Below are 18,743 nucleotides of genomic sequence, written 5' to 3'. Positions count from 1 at the left end.
AGCAAACTAAATTTGTTTAGATTTGGATTATTTGTGTCAAGGAAGAAAGACGAAATCTATGGTCCTTTCCTGTTTTACACAATAAAACAAAACACAAGAGTGGAATACACACCATGGCATAATATGACATCACCAAATAGTGTTTTCATTCTTTAGTCACAGTTGCATGTGATCAAGTAGAGAAAACTATAGGTAGGAGATGAGAGGTGGGGTTTCAAGGTGATGACACACATCATTTTGACTGATTGAATACAAAAAACTAATAAGAGCAATAGTAATGAGATGAAAATATCAACGGTGCAGAATTAAAGGAGAGTGTTTTGCATTAGGTACATAAATAACAAGTCAATCTCTGGCAGTACTTACGTAGAATCTTATTATTATCAGTGCTGCACCCTAAATTAAATGAAAATGAAATTCTCATTCATTCACCCCACCTCATTTCACTACTCCGTGTCTGAATACTGAAAAACCTGCTAACTGTGTACCACTTTTTTTTTTATTTGTTTGTTTTACTTTCTCACCGCCTTTATCATCTCTCAAAGCAACCACAAGTCCACAAGTCCAACAACTCTTTTGAACTAAAAAACACACAAAAGAAAGACACAGCAAACAATCATCACTATGTCTTCTCCAAGCAAACGCCGAGAGATGGATTTAATGAAACTGTAATATTTCTTTGTTTTTTTTTCTTCTCTTCCATGTATTTGTTTGTAAAGTTTTGTTTTTTTGTGATGAATAATATAGGATGATGAGTGACTACAAGGTGGAGATGATCAACGATGGCATGCAAGAGTTTTTTGTGGATTTCCACGGACCAACTGAAAGTAATAATTCTTCAAAACTCTCACCACTCCTTTTTCTGTTACGGGGCTTTTTTAACTATTGGATTTTTTTGTTAAAAATATCAACTTTTTTTTTCTTCAAGATAATAGACTTCAGGGGCAGTTTATATTATTCTAATTAACCAGTCATGTCGGTAATCACTAGATTTATTGAACTTCTTTAAGTTTTATCACTTCTCTGTAATATTGTAGTTAAGAAAGTTATTTTTTAGTTACTTCATTCAGTTGACTGTTTGTTAAAGCTTCACAGTCTACTTTCTCCAAGTAGTGGAAGAAATCTGTAATGTGTTCATGTAAATTTAGCCGAAGAAATCTGTAATGTGTTCATGTAAATTTAGCTGTCCGCAGTTTGCCCCGATTTTTGGACTTTGTTGATATGTTGGCATAAATTTTCATCAGCTCATTTTTTTTCTTTTGGATTATTTTCAAATCAGGTCCTTATCATGGAGGAGTGTGGAGGATAAGGGTAGAGTTACCTGATGCTTATCCTTACAAATCTCCATCAGTTGGCTTTGTTAATAAGATATATCATCCAAATGTTGATGAAGTGTAAGTAAAAAATCGTTAGAACTCTTAGTACTTCTAGTTTTGTTTCAAAGTTTAAAAAAATTAGTCTGTTTAGGAGTCATCTGGAAATTGTTGATATTACCCGATTTTTAGTTTTATCTCATTTGTTTCCAAATTTCAGGTCAGGCTCCGTATGTTTGGATGTCATCAATCAGACGTGGAGCCCAATGTTTGGTAAACTAATTACAAACCATTCTTAGTTATATTAAGATTGGAACGGTTGCTTGTTGCTAAATATTCATGGGCGTGCTCAATTGCTTTCTGTTGTCACTGATCTTTAACAGAAAAAGGAAAAAAATAATTTTCTTTCTGATGTCTTGTTGTATGTTGCAGATCTGGTAAATGTCTTTGAAGTGTTTCTACCGCAGCTTCTTCTTTATCCTAACCCATCAGATCCTTTGAACGGAGAAGCCGCAGCTCTTATGATGCGTGACAAATCTACGTATGAGCAAAGAGTGAAAGGTAGGATCATTTTTTAAACTTTTCGTATGCTTGCTTTTGAAATTAGCCATGTTAATGGCTGTCTAGTTCTCTGCAATGCTTACAACTCATGATATTTGCTACTCATCTCAATAAGGTTTTAATTGGGAAAATTTAAGTGCATGATCTTTTTTTGTTTGGATGGTACTGCATGCTAATTTTTCCTGCTTTACTTCTTATATGGTTGTTGGTGCTATTAGATATAAAAGAAAATTCTTTGTATGATATGTTTCAAAGTAATTGCTGATCGTCTTAATATAAAATAGTTTACCATGTTCCTTTCTGCAGAGAAATAATTAGGTAAAAGTGATTTGCTTTGCCAATTCACCCATTGACTAGTTATGACTTATGACGAACTTGCAGCATCTATATATTATCTTTCGGGCATAAGTTTTATATTGAGGGAGCTCGTTTTTACCCCTGATCTTTGGTATTCAGAGTTCAGACATACTTTAAATTGAAGAGTTCTTATTATGCTGTCTAGTTCCTTTCTGCTGGTTGAATAACTATATGACTGCTACTACATGCACACCATATTTTAAAAATAATCCGTGCTGCGTACGAATATGTATACGTATACACGTGTCTGTGTCGGACATATATTGGACTCATATTGTATGCAATATACCTCAATATTTTATATTTTGCTGTGTCAGACACCTCATATTCATGTCGAATACGGGTTCATGTATCTGTGTCAATGTAACTTAGCTATACGACTAGACTAAGTTAAGTTCCACCCGAAAATGGGTTTTGTAGTATTTGTTATTGGCACACACCATTAATTGAGAAGAATAGAGAAAAGGGATTGATGCAAAATAAGTACTTAATGTTGGGACGGTTTGGTTTGGATGGCATTGTGAAGTATGGTTGGCTTTGGTCTTGTTTCGAAAATGGTATGGTCTGGCAAACGGACAGCCCAGTAGAACTGACCGAGATTCGTTTTGACAAAATGGAGATTGTTTAGGTTGTTTGGGTGTGAGACATATTTGGTTGCTAGGGTTTGGGATTTGGTGTCTCTCTTGAGAGAGCTTTGGAAGAAGAAAACTTCGAAGTCTTCTCTTTATTTTTTATGCCCAAACTCTTTGGTATTTGCCTACACTATTGGATAATTGTAAAGTTTGAGAGAACATTTGTTGTGAGGAGAAAAAGAGAGAGTTGCAAGTTTTCTTCTTGGGAACTTTGGGGATTCTTCGGAATCAAGGTGAGTGTTTTATTGTACTATTGTGATTCTTCTTTGTAGTGGAAACTTCCCCCTTTGGTTGTGGATGTAGGCAAAACTTGTCGAACCATCTAAATCTTTGTGTTTCTTCTCTTGTTGATTTGCCATTGGTAAATTGTTTACTACTTGTATTAGGAGTTATTTAGTTGTTTTTCATACACCGTTGTCGTGGGTTGTTGCTTCTACCTTTTTTCTAGGTTACATGGACACGCCATATTTTGAAAAAAATCCGTGTCGGATACATATCCAAGTGTCCGTGTCGGACACATATTGCATGTAATTTACCTCAAATGTTGATATTTTGCCATGTCCGACAGTTCGTATCCGTGTCCGATACGGCGTGTGAATGTAACCTAGCCTTTTATTGAACCACCACTCTATAGGGTTAGTTCTGTTTCCTTAACTTTTTATTGAACCACCACACAATTCTTGTTATCCTCCATTTTATTGAAAAAAAATCAATAGGATTTAACCTTTTTTATGTTCAGTGAAAGATGATTCAGTGGTTTATCTTTTAATTACTTTGTTCAGTATATTGCAAGCCACATCTATACTTTCCTATAAAGTACCTCCATTGTAGAAGGTTTTTGGTCTCAGCTTTCAGGATGATTTACCAATATCTGCTGATGAACATCTGATATTAGAGGTTTGCACACTTGGTTTGTGTTAAAGGAACTGGTATTTACTTTTAACATTTGGAACCTATCATCATTGATATTATTTTTTCTTATAGAACAGGAGCTTCACTTAATGTGGGGTAGGAAGTGGTTTGTGTGAGAAATATTTTTAGTACTCGAGTGGATCTTTAGTAACTTTAAACTGAAAGCATCCCCCTCCCCTCCTGGTATTCTTGGGAAGATTGGGCAGGTAGCAGTGAGACTTGTGGTGACATATAGGATACAGTTCCCTGTTCTGTGATGAGGGAGGTTTAAGAACATCCAGCTCAAGGATGAATTGGCTGTACCCACAACCATTCAATTGATCCTTCCTCCTCGTCTAATGTTACACGAACAATGAGCCTGTTTTTCTATGTAGTATCTTTCTTGTAAAACCCAATTTGATCTTGTGTTGAGCGTACACATTTTGGAAATTTAATTTCAATCCTATATTTGGATCGAATAGCAGTATAGCACCAACTAACTGTTCATCTGTTTCTTCTCCATTTCATGTGTGACTTCTTATTTAGTAATACTTGTTTTCTGTCCAGAATATTGTGAAAAATATGCCAAGCCTGAAGATATTGGGGCCGTGGCAGAGGAGAAGTCCAGTGATGAGGAGCTGAGTGAAGATTTATGACTATGCCTCCAGTGATGAGGCAGTAGCTGGTCATGCAGATCCGTAGGTGCACCATATGCATATGCAGTCTGCAGTTTGAGTTCTGTATCTGTACATGATATTTAGTTCAATGTTGAATCATAATGTTACCTCTGCATAAAACTCTGGTTAAGGGGACAAATAGCCCCTGACCACCTTTTCATCAATTTCATCTGCCATTGTAAATAAATTTACTTGGGTTTCGCATTATAAATGTTCTTGCCCTGTTTGGTTCTTAGAAAGTGGCAAATTTTGTGACTCTCTTTCAAGAGGAAGAGTGATTGACTAAACCAATTAGCAGTGGTTTGCCACGTTTAGGCAAACTACTGCTTGAAATAGGAACTGTACTGTCAACCACCACTGCCATTTCCTGCTGTTCTCTATATCTTTCTTCCTTACATTAGGAGTGCAGTCTCTTGAGACAAACTCCTTTACGTGAGCTCCGTGGGTGGCATTGCGCACTTGCAATTGAGGTTTGTTCTGTGTGGCTACACCAAACTATTTTAGGGAAGGAGGACGTAATGGCGTGAATACAAAACAGGGGTAAATACAAAATTTGAAACCGAAACCAAAGGCCCAAAGCGCCATCTCCAAATTCAAAAAGGGTTAAACTTAAATATATCAGTGCCTAAATAGGGCCGTCAATGGACTGGGCCAGTCCCGAAACCCGATCAAGTCGATCCTGATAATACATGAGTTAGACTCTTAGTTTTTGAGCCCATTAAAGATCCGGCCCGATAGAGTTTGGGCCGATAACTAATTTTGGTCAGTTCTGGACAGACCTCAGTCCAACCCGATAAGGGACCGGCCCAGACACAAGCAGGTGCTATGTGTTTGGGTTTCTTTGGAGATAATATTATTTCAATCACTGTTCTAAAAATCGGTCTAGGCGGTGCCCAACTCGCCTAGGTCTAAGTCGTTTAAGAATCGGTTGATCGATTAGGCAGGTCTAGGCGGTCCAGTCAAGTTTTTTTTTTTTTTTTTTTTTTAATAATTAAATCTTGAAATTTAAAGACCCGTAGGTTTAAGATTTGAATGAATTTAAAAGACTAAAGTCTAATGCAAATTATATGTTACTATAAAAAATAATATGTTTTTATATGAAATTAATATTCTTCAACTATTACGCATTTTTGTAATAAATATATTTGTTTATGTTTATTTTTTGAGTTATGATAAATGACTTTCTTCATTATTTATAGTATAGGTGTGTATTACTACATATATTATAAGATATATTAGGAAAAAAAAACTGCCTAGCGCCTAGCCCGTCTAGGCAATGCCTAGAAGGCCTAGGAGCTCTCCCACCGCCCCGACTACCATCTAGTGTTTTTTAGAACACTGATCTCAATAAACTTCGAACACACGATGTCACAACCAATTTGGGTTTGGTGGATACTTGTTGGCTTGTTGCTCCTCAGAGAGGCTTAACCTCTGTTCCAAGTTCGAACCCGACCAGTGCTCGTAATTTTAGCCCTAAGATTTAATGTAGGTTAGAAGAGTAGTGGTTTGAGTACGATCTTATTGGATGGTTGAGAGTTCAAAATTCTGAGGCTGATCAAAATGTGCGCTTCTAAATGTTGTGTGCCCACAGACTGACAAGTTTACAAAGGGAAAACTACTAATGCCTAGTGCCTACACATCGTACTTGATACAAAAATTTATAAATCTGCAAATATTGTGAAATTGAGGTATTCTCGCTACTTGCTACTCGACAAGGAAAAAATCTCATTCCAATAATAGGAATACATCTGCACAATGCATTAACAAAGAAGTTTATTGGAGACTTGTGTGATTCTAATCGAAGCTTCCTGATTACAAGAAAGAATGGACATACAGCAAACTAACTTAAAAAATCAATTGCCTTCTTTGTTAGTTAGAAGTCTGGTTATTTTGCTTTGTGTCTCACGAGCAGAGACTGTATCCGGATGATGCTCACCATATATTGAAGTTCTGATATGAACAGTTTTTCTGATGAGGTCGTCAGCAATGTCATAGTGCCCTCCTTTTAGCATTAACTTCGCCCTTGTTTCTAGCACGGCTGCTCTTAACATAGCTAGCTCCTGCCAAAGGTATGGGTTCAACTGTGCATCGGATTTGGCTGAACCCCAACAGTATGACCGGTTCAACCATTTCTCAACTCGAGAAACCAAGGATTCCTCTTTAGCTTCTAAAGCCTCGGTGCACACACGGAGGAGTTCTAACGCAGCATTGCAGCGTGAGAAGGTGATAAATGTATGAATTGCAAGAGGTAGAACCACCCGTTTCACAAGGACTAGCAACTCCGATACATTTAACTCCACCACTAAACTGGAACCAAATCCAAAAACCAAGAAGCAAGCAGCCCACAAATGCTCCAAATGCATGGAAGTAAATCCACGGTAACTGACTGCTTGGACTACTGCTTGAGCAACAACAGGAACTCCTCTCTTGCAAGAGTAGAGCTTGACAATATCCTGAAAATGGATGCAATCTTCCTTGGTCCTACTCCTTGCAATACCAAACCTTACAAGCATGGAAGCTGCTTCCACTTCTGTTCTTTTATTGTAGGGTTGCATGAGACCACAAGTCAGGGAATGGAAAAACAATTTCCATAAATAAGTAGTACCTTGATGCTTCTGTGGAACCTTATTTGCTGCTAGAGCCAATAAGGAAATCGAATAGCCCCAGGCCCAAACCACCCACTTACCTGAGCCATTCTAGTGGCCAAGCTCCTTGGTCCATCTGCATGATCAAAAATTGAGAAACACACTTCCAGAAGTTGAAGAAGGAAGGTATTTTGTCTCAATGTAGGAGCTTCCTTACTACTCCAAATGAAATCTCGCAAAGGCATTCTGTTAACAGTGTCAAGAAGCCTGGTTGGATTTATAGGAAGCTCAGAAAGGATAGCTCCAACAATCCCAAGGCCTAATGTCAATCTACCAAGTTTCTCCTCAATAGCAGCCAAAGCATCAATTTCTGCAATCGGATACTCCCTTGTTCCCTTCATCAATGTCATTGCCTCTACTCCAGACAAGTAAGAGAGCTTTAGAGACTCCAAATTCATTATTCGAGGAAGGCGTGTTGAAATTATAAAGTGGGTTTCTCCGCCAAAGCGTGGGAGAAGATCCATCAAAATTTTCTTATCCCACCAATCCTTCTCACTTTCTAAGTTGTCGATCACAACCAAGAAAGGAATATCTCGCATGAACTCCTTTCGGACTCTGGAAATAGCAGCTTCCTCCTGTTCCTCAAAGCTTTTCGTTTTGCCTCTGTCAAGATACTGGTTTTCAATACCCACGTCAACTTCTAAGAATGACCAAAGGTTCAAATAGTTTTGCCGGATGTATCTAGATTCGCCTCCTATCCACAAAACCATCTTGTATCTCTTAAAAAACCTGTATGCAAATTCCAATATGAGATCTGTCTTGCCAATGCCTGAATCACCAGACACACAAGCAATGCCCTTCCCATACAATATCTTCACATATCTTTTTCTTCTCCTACACCTTCCAGCATTCTTTTTGACCCTAAAGCCTTGTACTCCCCATGAGGAATCTCCAGCCTTTGCATCTCAATTTCTCTCTCAGATTCCTTCCAGATCACTGGTTCTTTTCCTTTGCTGCTACTACTTTCTGTTTGATCGATCCCTTTGTTCTCGCTCCAACCTAACACGGCGTTCTTTAAGCCTATGTCTAGTTTTGAGTTCAAAGTACTCCTTTTCTGCTTCTCCACTAACACTACCAAACAACATGAGTTCCAATTCAGAAACTTCTCTTTTTCTGCCAATGAAATTTTCATTTCGAGGAAACGGAAACTCCTCTTTCTCCACCCTCTCCTGCCACCTACTCAATTTCTCTACCACACTTCGTCGTCCTAACCTTCTTGCCAAGAGAACCACTGCACTGAAAATACAATCCCTCCAGTTACCATCTTGAGCCTCTAATTTTCCTTCATCTAAGCGTGAAAGACCTTCAACAGCTTCCCTCCATTCCTTCTCCAAACCTCCGTATAACATCCACAACTCACCCCCATTTTTTTCCCACAATTCTCCTCTCATTTCAATTATATCCCTAGCAAGACAATCGCCTGGACCCATATCAAAGAAAATGGGAACCAAGTTTTTCTTACCCAGGAAGTTCCTTAGTTCTTCGACACTGTATGGATTTCCAAATGACCTCTTAGTGAGGATCAAAACTCCAACTGTGCAAGCATTCATTGCCCTCTCGACAACATCATGGTTGCGTGAGTTCCTACACCGAGCTCTGTCTGCTGCAAAACAACTAATTCCCTGAACTTCCAACTCTGCCCGTAACCAATTAGCAAATCTCAGTAAAGAAGGCTTACGCCATGGAAGCCTATGTAGACATCATAACTCCTCAATCTATTAGATGTGTATGAAGCTGAGTTTAGAGCAAGTGAGAACTTCCCATGGGTTCTCCCCGACTTTCTATGCTTTTCCTTGTGTCCTGAATACCCAGTGCCACTGGCATGGCTATAAGTAGATGAGTTTCTGTTGCGAGCAAGTGAAGAAGATACATGATCATGGAACTCTGATTTCTGAGAATTACGGGATGTACAAACTGGGGTGGTGAAACATTAGCTGAAACAAACCCAACGTCAGACAAAGTCTCTGGCCTTGAAACAATTGGCTCCAAATTTGCAAGGGAAGCATTGGATGGATTCAGAATATCAGGTTTTGTCTACTCCGATCCTAGATATGTTGGTGATCTTGGAGAGAAGAATGGCGACTGGTTAGCAGAAAAGAATGCTGAGGAAGAAGATGACAGATTCCTTGAAGTTGTGGCTGATAATGCCTTAGACCAGTCTTGTTGAAGCTCCATACATCCATTTTCATACAATCTCCCACACTCAAAAGACGGATCTCCCACGATTCTACATAACACAAGCCTCTCTGCAATGAAATAAATTTTCCCATTCAGTATACAAAACTTTTTGAAAGTTGAAATGATTCTAAAAGACTAATTAACAGCAAAACATTATTTTGAGCCTTATCACCTCCACTAAGAAAAATAAGAAACACTTCAACAATGAGAGAAACAAACTAAAAGTTTACAAAACGATAGGTAACTCAAAAGGCCAAAACTCACTTTGTACTGGCAATATTGCGACGAAAATAAAGATCAATTGAACAGCATTTTAGAACAAAGATAGGGAAAACCAAACATATTTAGAAACTAGAAACTCTCCAATAGAACTATAGAAGGAAGTATGAAATCAAGTAATACAAAAAACAGTCTGAAGATTCAAAAGAACAGGTTTTCTTTCGGTACTTCTAGATCCCGGGAATCATATTCAAAACTTGATTGAAGTAGAAACTTCCATACCAAAGATTCAAAAAAAAAAACACAAATGGAAACCAAGTTAAGAGACTCTATGATCTATGCAACATGTTTAAAAAACTATCCAAATTCTCTTAAAATAGAACACAAAAGACACAAACTTTGTCCATTAACAGATCTGAAAAAAAATGCTTAAACATATTGAAAATGCATTAAATCCAAAAACCCAGAAGCTATTAAATGAAAGGAATAAAAAAATACAAACAAATTAGTTGCTACTTGAGAGTTCAGTACTTACTTGCACTGTTAACTCGAACATGGTCTTTGACATTTCAAATTCCCATGAATCCCAATAAAGAGTCTAACTTTCTGAATTTGAATGCACCCCAAGATCTTTAAAACTTGTTTCAAGATACCATCATTACTAGATTTCAATGGGATTCCAAAGATACCCAAAGGTTCTAAAGTTGGAAATATTATAAACGAATGATTTGCAACTTTGGTTAGTATCTTGTAACAGGTAGAGTGTTAATAAACACAAACACATTTACTTGTGGAAGAAAATCTAGTGACGAGTTTTGAGGCTCACTCTAAAACTGTTAGATTATGTCACCGTTGGAAGTATTTAAGTAACTAATAGTGACAGGACACATAGGCATCTTTTTACAGTTAGAATCTGATGGCTAGGGAATGCCCTTTTACTGTTTTGCACATTTTTAGTACGCTCCAAAATTTCCAATAGTGGCAGTATTTGGTAACTCGAGAGAGATACTGTTGCACTAAAATTTAGCTAGTTACATCCACTGTCGTGTCCATGTATGCAACGCAAGATAGCCTTCGGTGCGTATCTTTTATCATCCTATATTCCTATGTGCTTGGAGACTTGGAGTCTTGGGGCAGTCCTCAGTCCTCACTAGTGTAGATGCAAAACTCTGTCAGGCCATTTTTCTTCTTTTTTGAATTCTTACTTGTTAGTAGTTGGTCGTTGGAATGTTTACATAAAAGTTCAATTATTCATGCCATCATTGTGGTGAGCATAGTACACAATATCGGGATAGGCCGATATATCAAACTGCAAAATGACGATATATATCGTTGATATTTCCCTTTCTTTTGAGAATATTTAATATTGGAAGACATGTAAATATCATTGATATTTAAGGGATATTATGATATTTTAGTAAATATTTCAATGTGATCGATATATACAAGAAAATAGAAAAAAAAAATGGAGGATTCATTCCATGGAAGAAATCAAGAAGAAGAACAAAGCCGTTGAAGAATTATGCATGACCAAATTTCCAATCCCATAAATCCATAATTTTTTCCTCTTACAAGCTCATACCCATGAAACACTCTAATTCGAAAAAAATTCTCTTTTCATAATAAAGAAAAAAAATCATCTCTTTCCACAAAAAATCTACAGCTCTCAAAAAACGTGTCCACAGTCTCTCCTTTTCTCAAAAAGAATACTCAATTTCTCTTCATATAATATTTATACACATTGAATATTTCATAGATATTTTGAATTTATCGCAATATATCAACGCATTTTAGTATTTTACACTTGAAAATGCCCCTTGTATATCCTCGACAATATCATATTTGTTACCAATTTCTTGATAAATATCACGATATATTATTATATATTGCAATATTTAGTACTATGGTGGTGAATACTTCTGGACTTATGACTCCCAACTTCTCAAATATATCTTCATAAATTTAACACTATGTCCTCATTATTGCTCGATATATGCTCTTTGTTTTTCAATTTTATTTTCATTTTGGGCCTGCTTGATAACATTGTTTTTCTACTGGCAAATGTTATTTTCCCACATAAAAAGTACTTGGATGCAATTTAAGACTTGCCAAAGTTTTTGACATTTGACAAATTTTCCCTCACGCACCTTATTTTCTCGTTTAGAGTGAAAAAAACTTATCTATCTCTCCCTTGCCAAATAAAAAGTTCCTTATTTTTCCCACTTCCAGATTCGCCCGGCACTAGTATTTGCCCAATTAATTGGGAATTTTTATCAATCACGCCTTGTTATTGAGCAAGTGAGCATAACGAAAAGAGTCCTAAATTCATCCGTTTCTCCCATAGAGTAGCCCTTTTCAATAGTCACATGGTCTGCAGGTGCATCCCTTAAAATCCAGAAATACTTTCAATCTGGTGTAGATGTGTATCAGTGTATTTTGACTTTACCTCCACAGCTGTAGCATCAGTGTCCTTGAAATCTACCAAAGGACTTGTACCCATGTTGACTTGAGAGAATCACTATACTTTATTGGTTTTGAGTAGTCCAAAATACTCTTTTCATTCTACATGTGAGACCAGTATACCGATTGGATTGTTGTGAATTTGTGATCCTTGTTTCACTCACTCACTCACACAAACAGTTACATACGCGTATATTCCGGCTTTAACACACATTCTGCCATTCTGGCCAGATAAAGAAAAGGTTTTGCATACCCACACCGTTGCATCTCACAAGTGACAAGTTACAACATGGTTATGCATACCCACACCGTTGCATCTCACAAGTGACAAATTACAACATGGAACAGGTTTGGAGTAATAACCATTTAAACTGCACTAGTGACTCTAAAATATCTTTAAATCTTACGTACAACCTGTTTGAAGAGATTGATTTCATCACACTGGTGTGAGGTCCATTTTTAACTATCAGATGATGACCTCGAAGTTTCGGTTTACAATTTCTTAGTTCTAACTTCTGAACTTCTAACCGCCTTTTATATTAAGGTAAGGCTGAGTCTAATGGTGTCATTCTACCAAAAAACAGTGTTTTGAGGATGGGGAGTCAATTTTGGTGTCCAATGGTTCGGACCATTCTATACCATTTCGACTGGCACGGAACTAAAAAAAAATGCATTCCACGCCACTTCAAGTGGGTGCTGTTTGGGATTTTACAAACCACATTATTTCAAATGGCACAGTATAAAATTGAAAAATGTATTTTATGTCACTTTAAATAGTGCCGTTTGAGTTTTTACAAACTACATCATTTCAATTTGTGTGGAATACACTTTCTATTTCTCAATATTATTCTCTATATATAGAGAGTATTATGGAGATAAAGAGTAAAAACCACCGCCATTCTCTCCACTTTTAAGATAATAGAGAGCCATTGCACCCAGCCTAAAGTGCGTTAAAGCGAAATTGGCCTCTATACCTCTACCGACAAAGTCAAGTTTTGAAGAATGAAACTGTGCAACTGTCCAATGGGGTTAGAACAAACTACAGGAAACACCAAAAGACTAGCTAGGTAGGGTTTTTGATGTGTCTTCACAAGTGGAGACAAATCTTCCAGGATTAGAAAAATAATGGTTCCAGTAACAAAACTACACCTTCCCAAGGGGTAAGGACACTTCATGCCCCACAAATCTTCAATAATAGTAGTGATTGACGGATACTACGTATAAATGGACTCACATTTGCATATGTTTGAGAGACATTTTGTTCCATAGTTCATTTGATTTGGATATGCTCCTTAATGGCAATACATTTGTCACATCACTAAACTGGGACCATACGACCCCTGATGTATGGGTCAATTACTCAATTGTCAGGCTCTACTGTCCATATAAATTGGGGCAGCTCCATTGCTACATTTTTTTCGGTGAAGAACTCCATTGCCTATATTGTTGGTCATGCTTTGAGGGGCCGGGCCAGCCCTACCTCATTTACTTCGAGGGCCGAAATCGGTCGGGGCCAATATTTAAATCTCGAAGCCTTTACTCACCAACCCCCTCGGAGGCTTGAGGGCCAGAACTTGAGGGCCAAGCGTGAGGGCCGAGATCCCATGTTATATATTTGATTTACAAAATAAATTTAAACATTAGTTAAAAATGATAAAATCGAATCGACTTCACAATTAAACCTTCAAACTACTAAAAAAAACTTATTAAAGTTATATTAGTCAATTAAGATCAATTAAATTCATTTCATAAAATATTATAATGAAATTATAAGGTTAAGTAAACTTAATAGATAAACGTTTTTTAAGTGATTTTTAGCATATTAATGTTAAAATGAAATATATTGTAAATTTTTTATTAAAATACATGTAATAAATGTTGAGGGCCCAATGAGGGGCGGGCTTAAGGGAGGGCTTAAGTTTCAAGTCTAGGCCCTTACCCTCCCCTCAAAGGCTTGGGGAGGCGGCCCGAAATTTCCCGATGTGTGAGGGCCTCATTTTGAGGGTTTTTTCGGCCCATGAGCCGGGTCGGGGCGGGCGGGCTAAGGGTTTGAGGGCCATTTTGACACCCCTAATTGTTGGTACTAAATTACATGTAGTCAATGTAACTAGTGTAGTCAGTGGCGGAGCCAGAAAATTGAGTGAGGGTGAGCCAACCCCAACCCAACCAAACATAAAAAAAAAAAAAACTCAATTTTTAAACTAATTATTCACAACTCTTATTTGAAATTATTATTTGTCACACGAAATGAAAAAAATCAAAACTGAATGGTAGTGCAAATCTCTAGACCCATTAATGTTATTATGTACTAATGTCTAGATTTTTATGAATAATTTCAACAATTCTTGTGCATCTACATTTTTTATTTCCTAATTCTCTTAGGTGTTCTAGATATGATTAGGTTTTACTAACGTCACATAGAGTGATGCAATTGTTTAAAGAGGGGCTTTGTTTTTGGTTGAAAGGGGTCGGGACTATATATAGAGATTATTCCAAGTTCTTCGAGGAATTATATAAATCTTGAAATTATTTTTACCGGATTGTGAGGTCATAAATAGTAATTTGGAACTTCAATCATCATCTCTAGAATTACAAGTCAATCATTAGGTCCAAGATAGTGTCTCGGATCAACTATCCATAGTGCATCTCGCTTTTGCTTTTAACTTTGGTTACGACAAGTCATAGACATTTATCATGTGACTAATACAATTTAGATTTAAAGAGGCGGAACATGAGCCATTACCGGTGAAAAGTTATAAAACATTTTAATTCGATCTTCCAAAATTACTTACCGAGGGCGGAACCGAGCCATTACCAGCCTTGGATTAAGCAAATCGGAGAAGTGCTCATAAACCGCTTAGTACTATGTTCTGAATTCCTTCTTGGACTTGTCTCACTAGCTTGTATCCTCTTCTCTTTTGCATGAGTACCATCCAAGAAAGGTGTAACCTTTCTTCCTTATTAGCTACCTTATCATCTATTTTTTTTCTTAGGCCTAAATGAGTGCTTCTTCCCAACCTTCATCTTTCTTAGTAATAGCATCTTTCTCCACCTCATAAACCTCTACAATTTCATCCCCTGTAACATGAATTGCATCCACAGTTTATATATCTTTATCCAAACTGGTTTCTTCTTCTTGTTTATCTACTTTAATCCGTGTAGTTTTATGCACAAATTCAGATGCTTACATCTTGCATATGAAGTTGTTATCTGTGAACATAGGTGTTCCAACTTCTGACAGCCTTTCTATCCTTGTATCTCATCGATACAACTTCGTTACCCTAGTTTGATGCTAATTGGAGTGGTAATGTCAATGAAAAACAATTTACATGTTTTGTTGCAATTATAGAATTCTAGTTTGTAAAAAATAGTTGTAGTTGAGATTTAATACCTTGACATAATTATTTGTTTTAAGAAAAAACCATAAACCAAGTTAACATATCCATCGCTGATAATATTAAGTTATTTACCCAACACGATAAGCCCGTGGGGCTCCGCCCACTCATTTGACACCAATAGTCCGCAGCAACAACACTAGGTCTCATGCTATTAAATATCATCACTATTTCCTGGTCTTTAACTTGGAAATAGGAAAACTATATATTTTTTTTGGCGAAAATTGAGGGTGAGCCAGTACCACTGGCCCCCAGCTCCGCCCAATGAGTGTAGTCAAGGTAATAAGGCGCATCATTCTCTCTCTCTCTTAGGCGCGGGGCGGGGAATGCGTCTTATTAAATTGAGGCGGGCATACGCTTTATTAAAGTGAGACACATAGTAATTAAAAAAAAAAATTGAAAAAATATATATATAACATAAATTATAATTGATTTGCATGGCTAAACAATAAAATCAATTCTATAGGATTGTAAATTTGTCAACTATTAAGCAACAACCGTAAAAATCGCGAATCGTTTAGATAGTAATCGATCACTTAAAAGAAAAACGTAAGCAACAATTACATAGTAAAATAAAAAATGTTTTTCTCAAAACAATCTAGCTCAACTTTAATAAACTAAATGAGCAAACAAATTTAACTTGAAGGGCAGAGCCAAAAAAAGCAATATTAGAGAAGTGATATGGTCTGCACCTCAGTGGAGAGTGGTTAAAGCGAACACAGATGGTTCTGCGTTGGGAAATCTTTGAACTGGTGGTGTCGATGTGCTATTTAGAAATCATAATGCAATTGTTCTAGGTGTACTCGCATATGGCAAGGGAGTGACTACCAACTATACAACTGAGTGCACTGCCATCGTCATGGCAGCAAAGATAGTTGCAAGGCATAATTGGAAGAAGCTTTGGATCGAAAGTGACTCAACGGTAGGGCAGGGAATCGGGTTAGATTTGACCCGAATCCAACCCGACCCAAATTCGAGTAGTTCGGGTTCGGGTTGATTTTTTTATCCGTTTATTTATTCGAGTCGGATTTGGGTTCTGGTTTGGGTTCAGATATATTTTTTGGGTTATTTTTGAATTTTTAGTGTTATCTGATCGGGTTAGCTGGGTTCGGTTCGAGTTCGGGTCGGATTTGGATATTAAATTTCAGTTTTAATCGGGTTCGGGTTCAGGTTCGGATATTATGAAACTATTCGGATTCGGATTCGGATTCAGATATAGCCATATCCGACCCGAACCCGACTTGTTCCCTGCCCTACTCAACGACAACTGTCCAATCTTTTGGGCAGAATCAGGTGCCTTGGATGCTGAAAGCAAGATGGTTGAGAGCAGTAAGCAAGCTTGACCTTTGGTGTATTACACATACCTTAAGGGAGGCAAATTTTGGTGCAGATTAAGCTGCAAACAAGGGTACTTCACTAATCATTGAAGTTTCTTTATAAAGCACATCCAGACTAAGTTTTATCACCTCTATAGAGAGTCTTTGGAGAACCTACTACAGATTTAATTAGACTGGATTGTAACTCCTAGTTTTAATTGCATGCAACAAACTCACCTCTCTGTAACTCTATTTCTGGTTCTAATAAAATCCTTACTTGTGTGCAAAAAAAAAATTGAACTGAACCAAATGGACTTCAAAAAATAGAACACCTTATTCAAATTTTGGAAACTCATAAAATTTTATTTAATTTATTTTTGTGTCTCTCTCTCAATCTATTCATCTTAACAAAAATTTGTAAAAATACAAATTTATAGTGTACTCTAATATAAAATTTATAAAAATTGTATGATTTCTTGTACCATACAACTATTGGATTGAGTGTGGATGTGTCACATAATCAAAAGTGTATAAAAAACAAGAAAAACTGTTGCGCGTCTTGTACGCCTTGCACCTCAACAAAATGCACAAAAAGACACAGAAGGCACGCGTCTTATGTGTGCACCCGTGCTTAATTGAGGTGAGGCACTAAAGTGGGCCTCGTGCCTTAATCGCACGCCTCTTTCCGCCTTGACTGCTTATACCAACTAATTACACGTTTAAATTCTGGATTGCAGTGAACTAAGATTCTAATTTAGCTGCTTTCACTAGAATCGACTTTAAGTTATATTTAACTTGAGATAGTAAGACTAGTGGCATCTACGTATAATCAAATTGCCTACACCAGAGTGTTCTATTAATGCTTCAAATGCATGTTCGGGACCAGCTGGAGCTGGTTGTGTCATAAGAGACGATACTGGTCACTTCATGGCTGGAATTGCCGATTCTATCAGAGTCGGCTCTTCTTTGTTGGCTGAATTCTATGCTTTAAAGTTGGGACTCATGGTGGTCGTTGCACTGAAGCTGAATAGAGTGGTGATTGAAGTGGACTCTAAAGCACTATTTCAGATGATTACTAGTACAGCTAGTCATTGTCCAGTGGAGGTTTCAGTGTTACTCAAAGATATTAACAAGTTATTGGCTCAAATTCCTACCACAACTTTATCATGGACATATAGAGAAGCTAACAGGGTTGCTGATGCACTTGCTGGCCATGCTTCTTCAATAGCTATGGATGATCAATGGTGGACCAACTACATACCGACTAGACCATTGGATTATCAGCAAATCTCCAACGTTGTTCCTTCTACCTGTTCATTTTGGTGGCTGCATCCACCATCTTTTCTTTTTGAATGTTTAGATTCTGATCTTCGTGGTGTAAAGTTTGAAAGAATGATCAGACAATAAAACGTTGCCTTTACCAAAAAAAAAAAAAAAATGCATGCTAATAAGATATTAACATGAATTTAGTCAAAACAATCAAACATGATGTCAAGATAACTGAGTATTTTCTTGCAACCTCAACACCCCGGTGTGGACGATCTAATTTTGACATAAAAAACTCAGGGGAACCCTGTCAACTCCTCGCGCGTGCACCGTGGAAAGTAGTCAACTGTATTAAGACCAAGGCACAGTCCTCATTACACGTTATACACTGGAAATTTCCTAGTGTTTTCACAGCGACTTATTGGTTGTCAGGCTTTAATAAACAAGATTAAGTTGAGCTTATCTATCTAAATATTTTGGTATGAGACCAAATTAGCACGTGTTTGCCACCAACTTCAATGGAAAACGATGCTTTCAGCTGAAAGTCTGTAACCAATCATTGTTTCACGCGACATATTTTCAAAAAGATCCTCGAGATTCTTGTCTTACGATTATCTAACAGTCTTGATTTTGGGATCATGGAATAACAGTCCACACTCAACAAGATCCAAGGCGTCCAGATAAGTTGTTAAATATCTTGAATGGGGCTCAAAATGACCTTTGGGCGTAATATACAGAATTACAGATTGGTTGAATATGTGCATGTGGAGAGAAATATTATATGTGCAAAAGTAACATGCTTGGGTCTTTCAAACAATATACAAAATCAACTC

At 37.2% G+C, this 18,743-nt stretch overlaps 1 protein-coding gene, 1 long non-coding RNA gene and 1 pseudogene across 2 annotated transcripts; 1 reads left to right on the top strand and 2 right to left on the bottom strand.

Annotated features, from left to right (window-relative positions):
- Positions 1 to 391: 391 nt before the first annotated feature.
- Positions 392 to 4,642, top strand: LOC147513448 (ubiquitin-conjugating enzyme E2-23 kDa-like). The gene is given in 7 exon segments (XM_086596488.1): positions 392 to 668; positions 748 to 827; positions 1,280 to 1,394; positions 1,534 to 1,586; positions 1,746 to 1,874; positions 4,322 to 4,403; positions 4,405 to 4,642. Coding segments are annotated over 7 exon segments (555 nt in total). The 5' UTR covers positions 392 to 624; the 3' UTR covers positions 4,457 to 4,642.
- Positions 3,260 to 3,611, bottom strand: LOC147513449 (uncharacterized). Its single transcript, XR_015215463.1, has 2 exons — positions 3,473 to 3,611; positions 3,260 to 3,300 (listed from the first exon to the last, which is right to left on the bottom strand). It is a non-coding gene; the product is annotated as an uncharacterized LOC147513449 (long non-coding RNA).
- A 1,462-nt stretch (positions 4,643 to 6,104) lies between the features above and the next one.
- On the bottom strand, positions 6,105 to 9,283 carry LOC147513447 (uncharacterized; annotated as a pseudogene).
- Positions 9,284 to 18,743: the final 9,460 nt, after the last annotated feature.

This window comes from Coptis chinensis, chromosome 3, assembly GCF_015680905.1.
Source record: "Coptis chinensis isolate HL-2020 chromosome 3, ASM1568090v1, whole genome shotgun sequence".
NCBI lineage: Eukaryota > Viridiplantae > Streptophyta > Magnoliopsida > Ranunculales > Ranunculaceae > Coptis > Coptis chinensis.
Note: the sequence above shows the minus strand (reverse complement) of the source record. Positions and strands in the feature narration are given on the sequence as shown.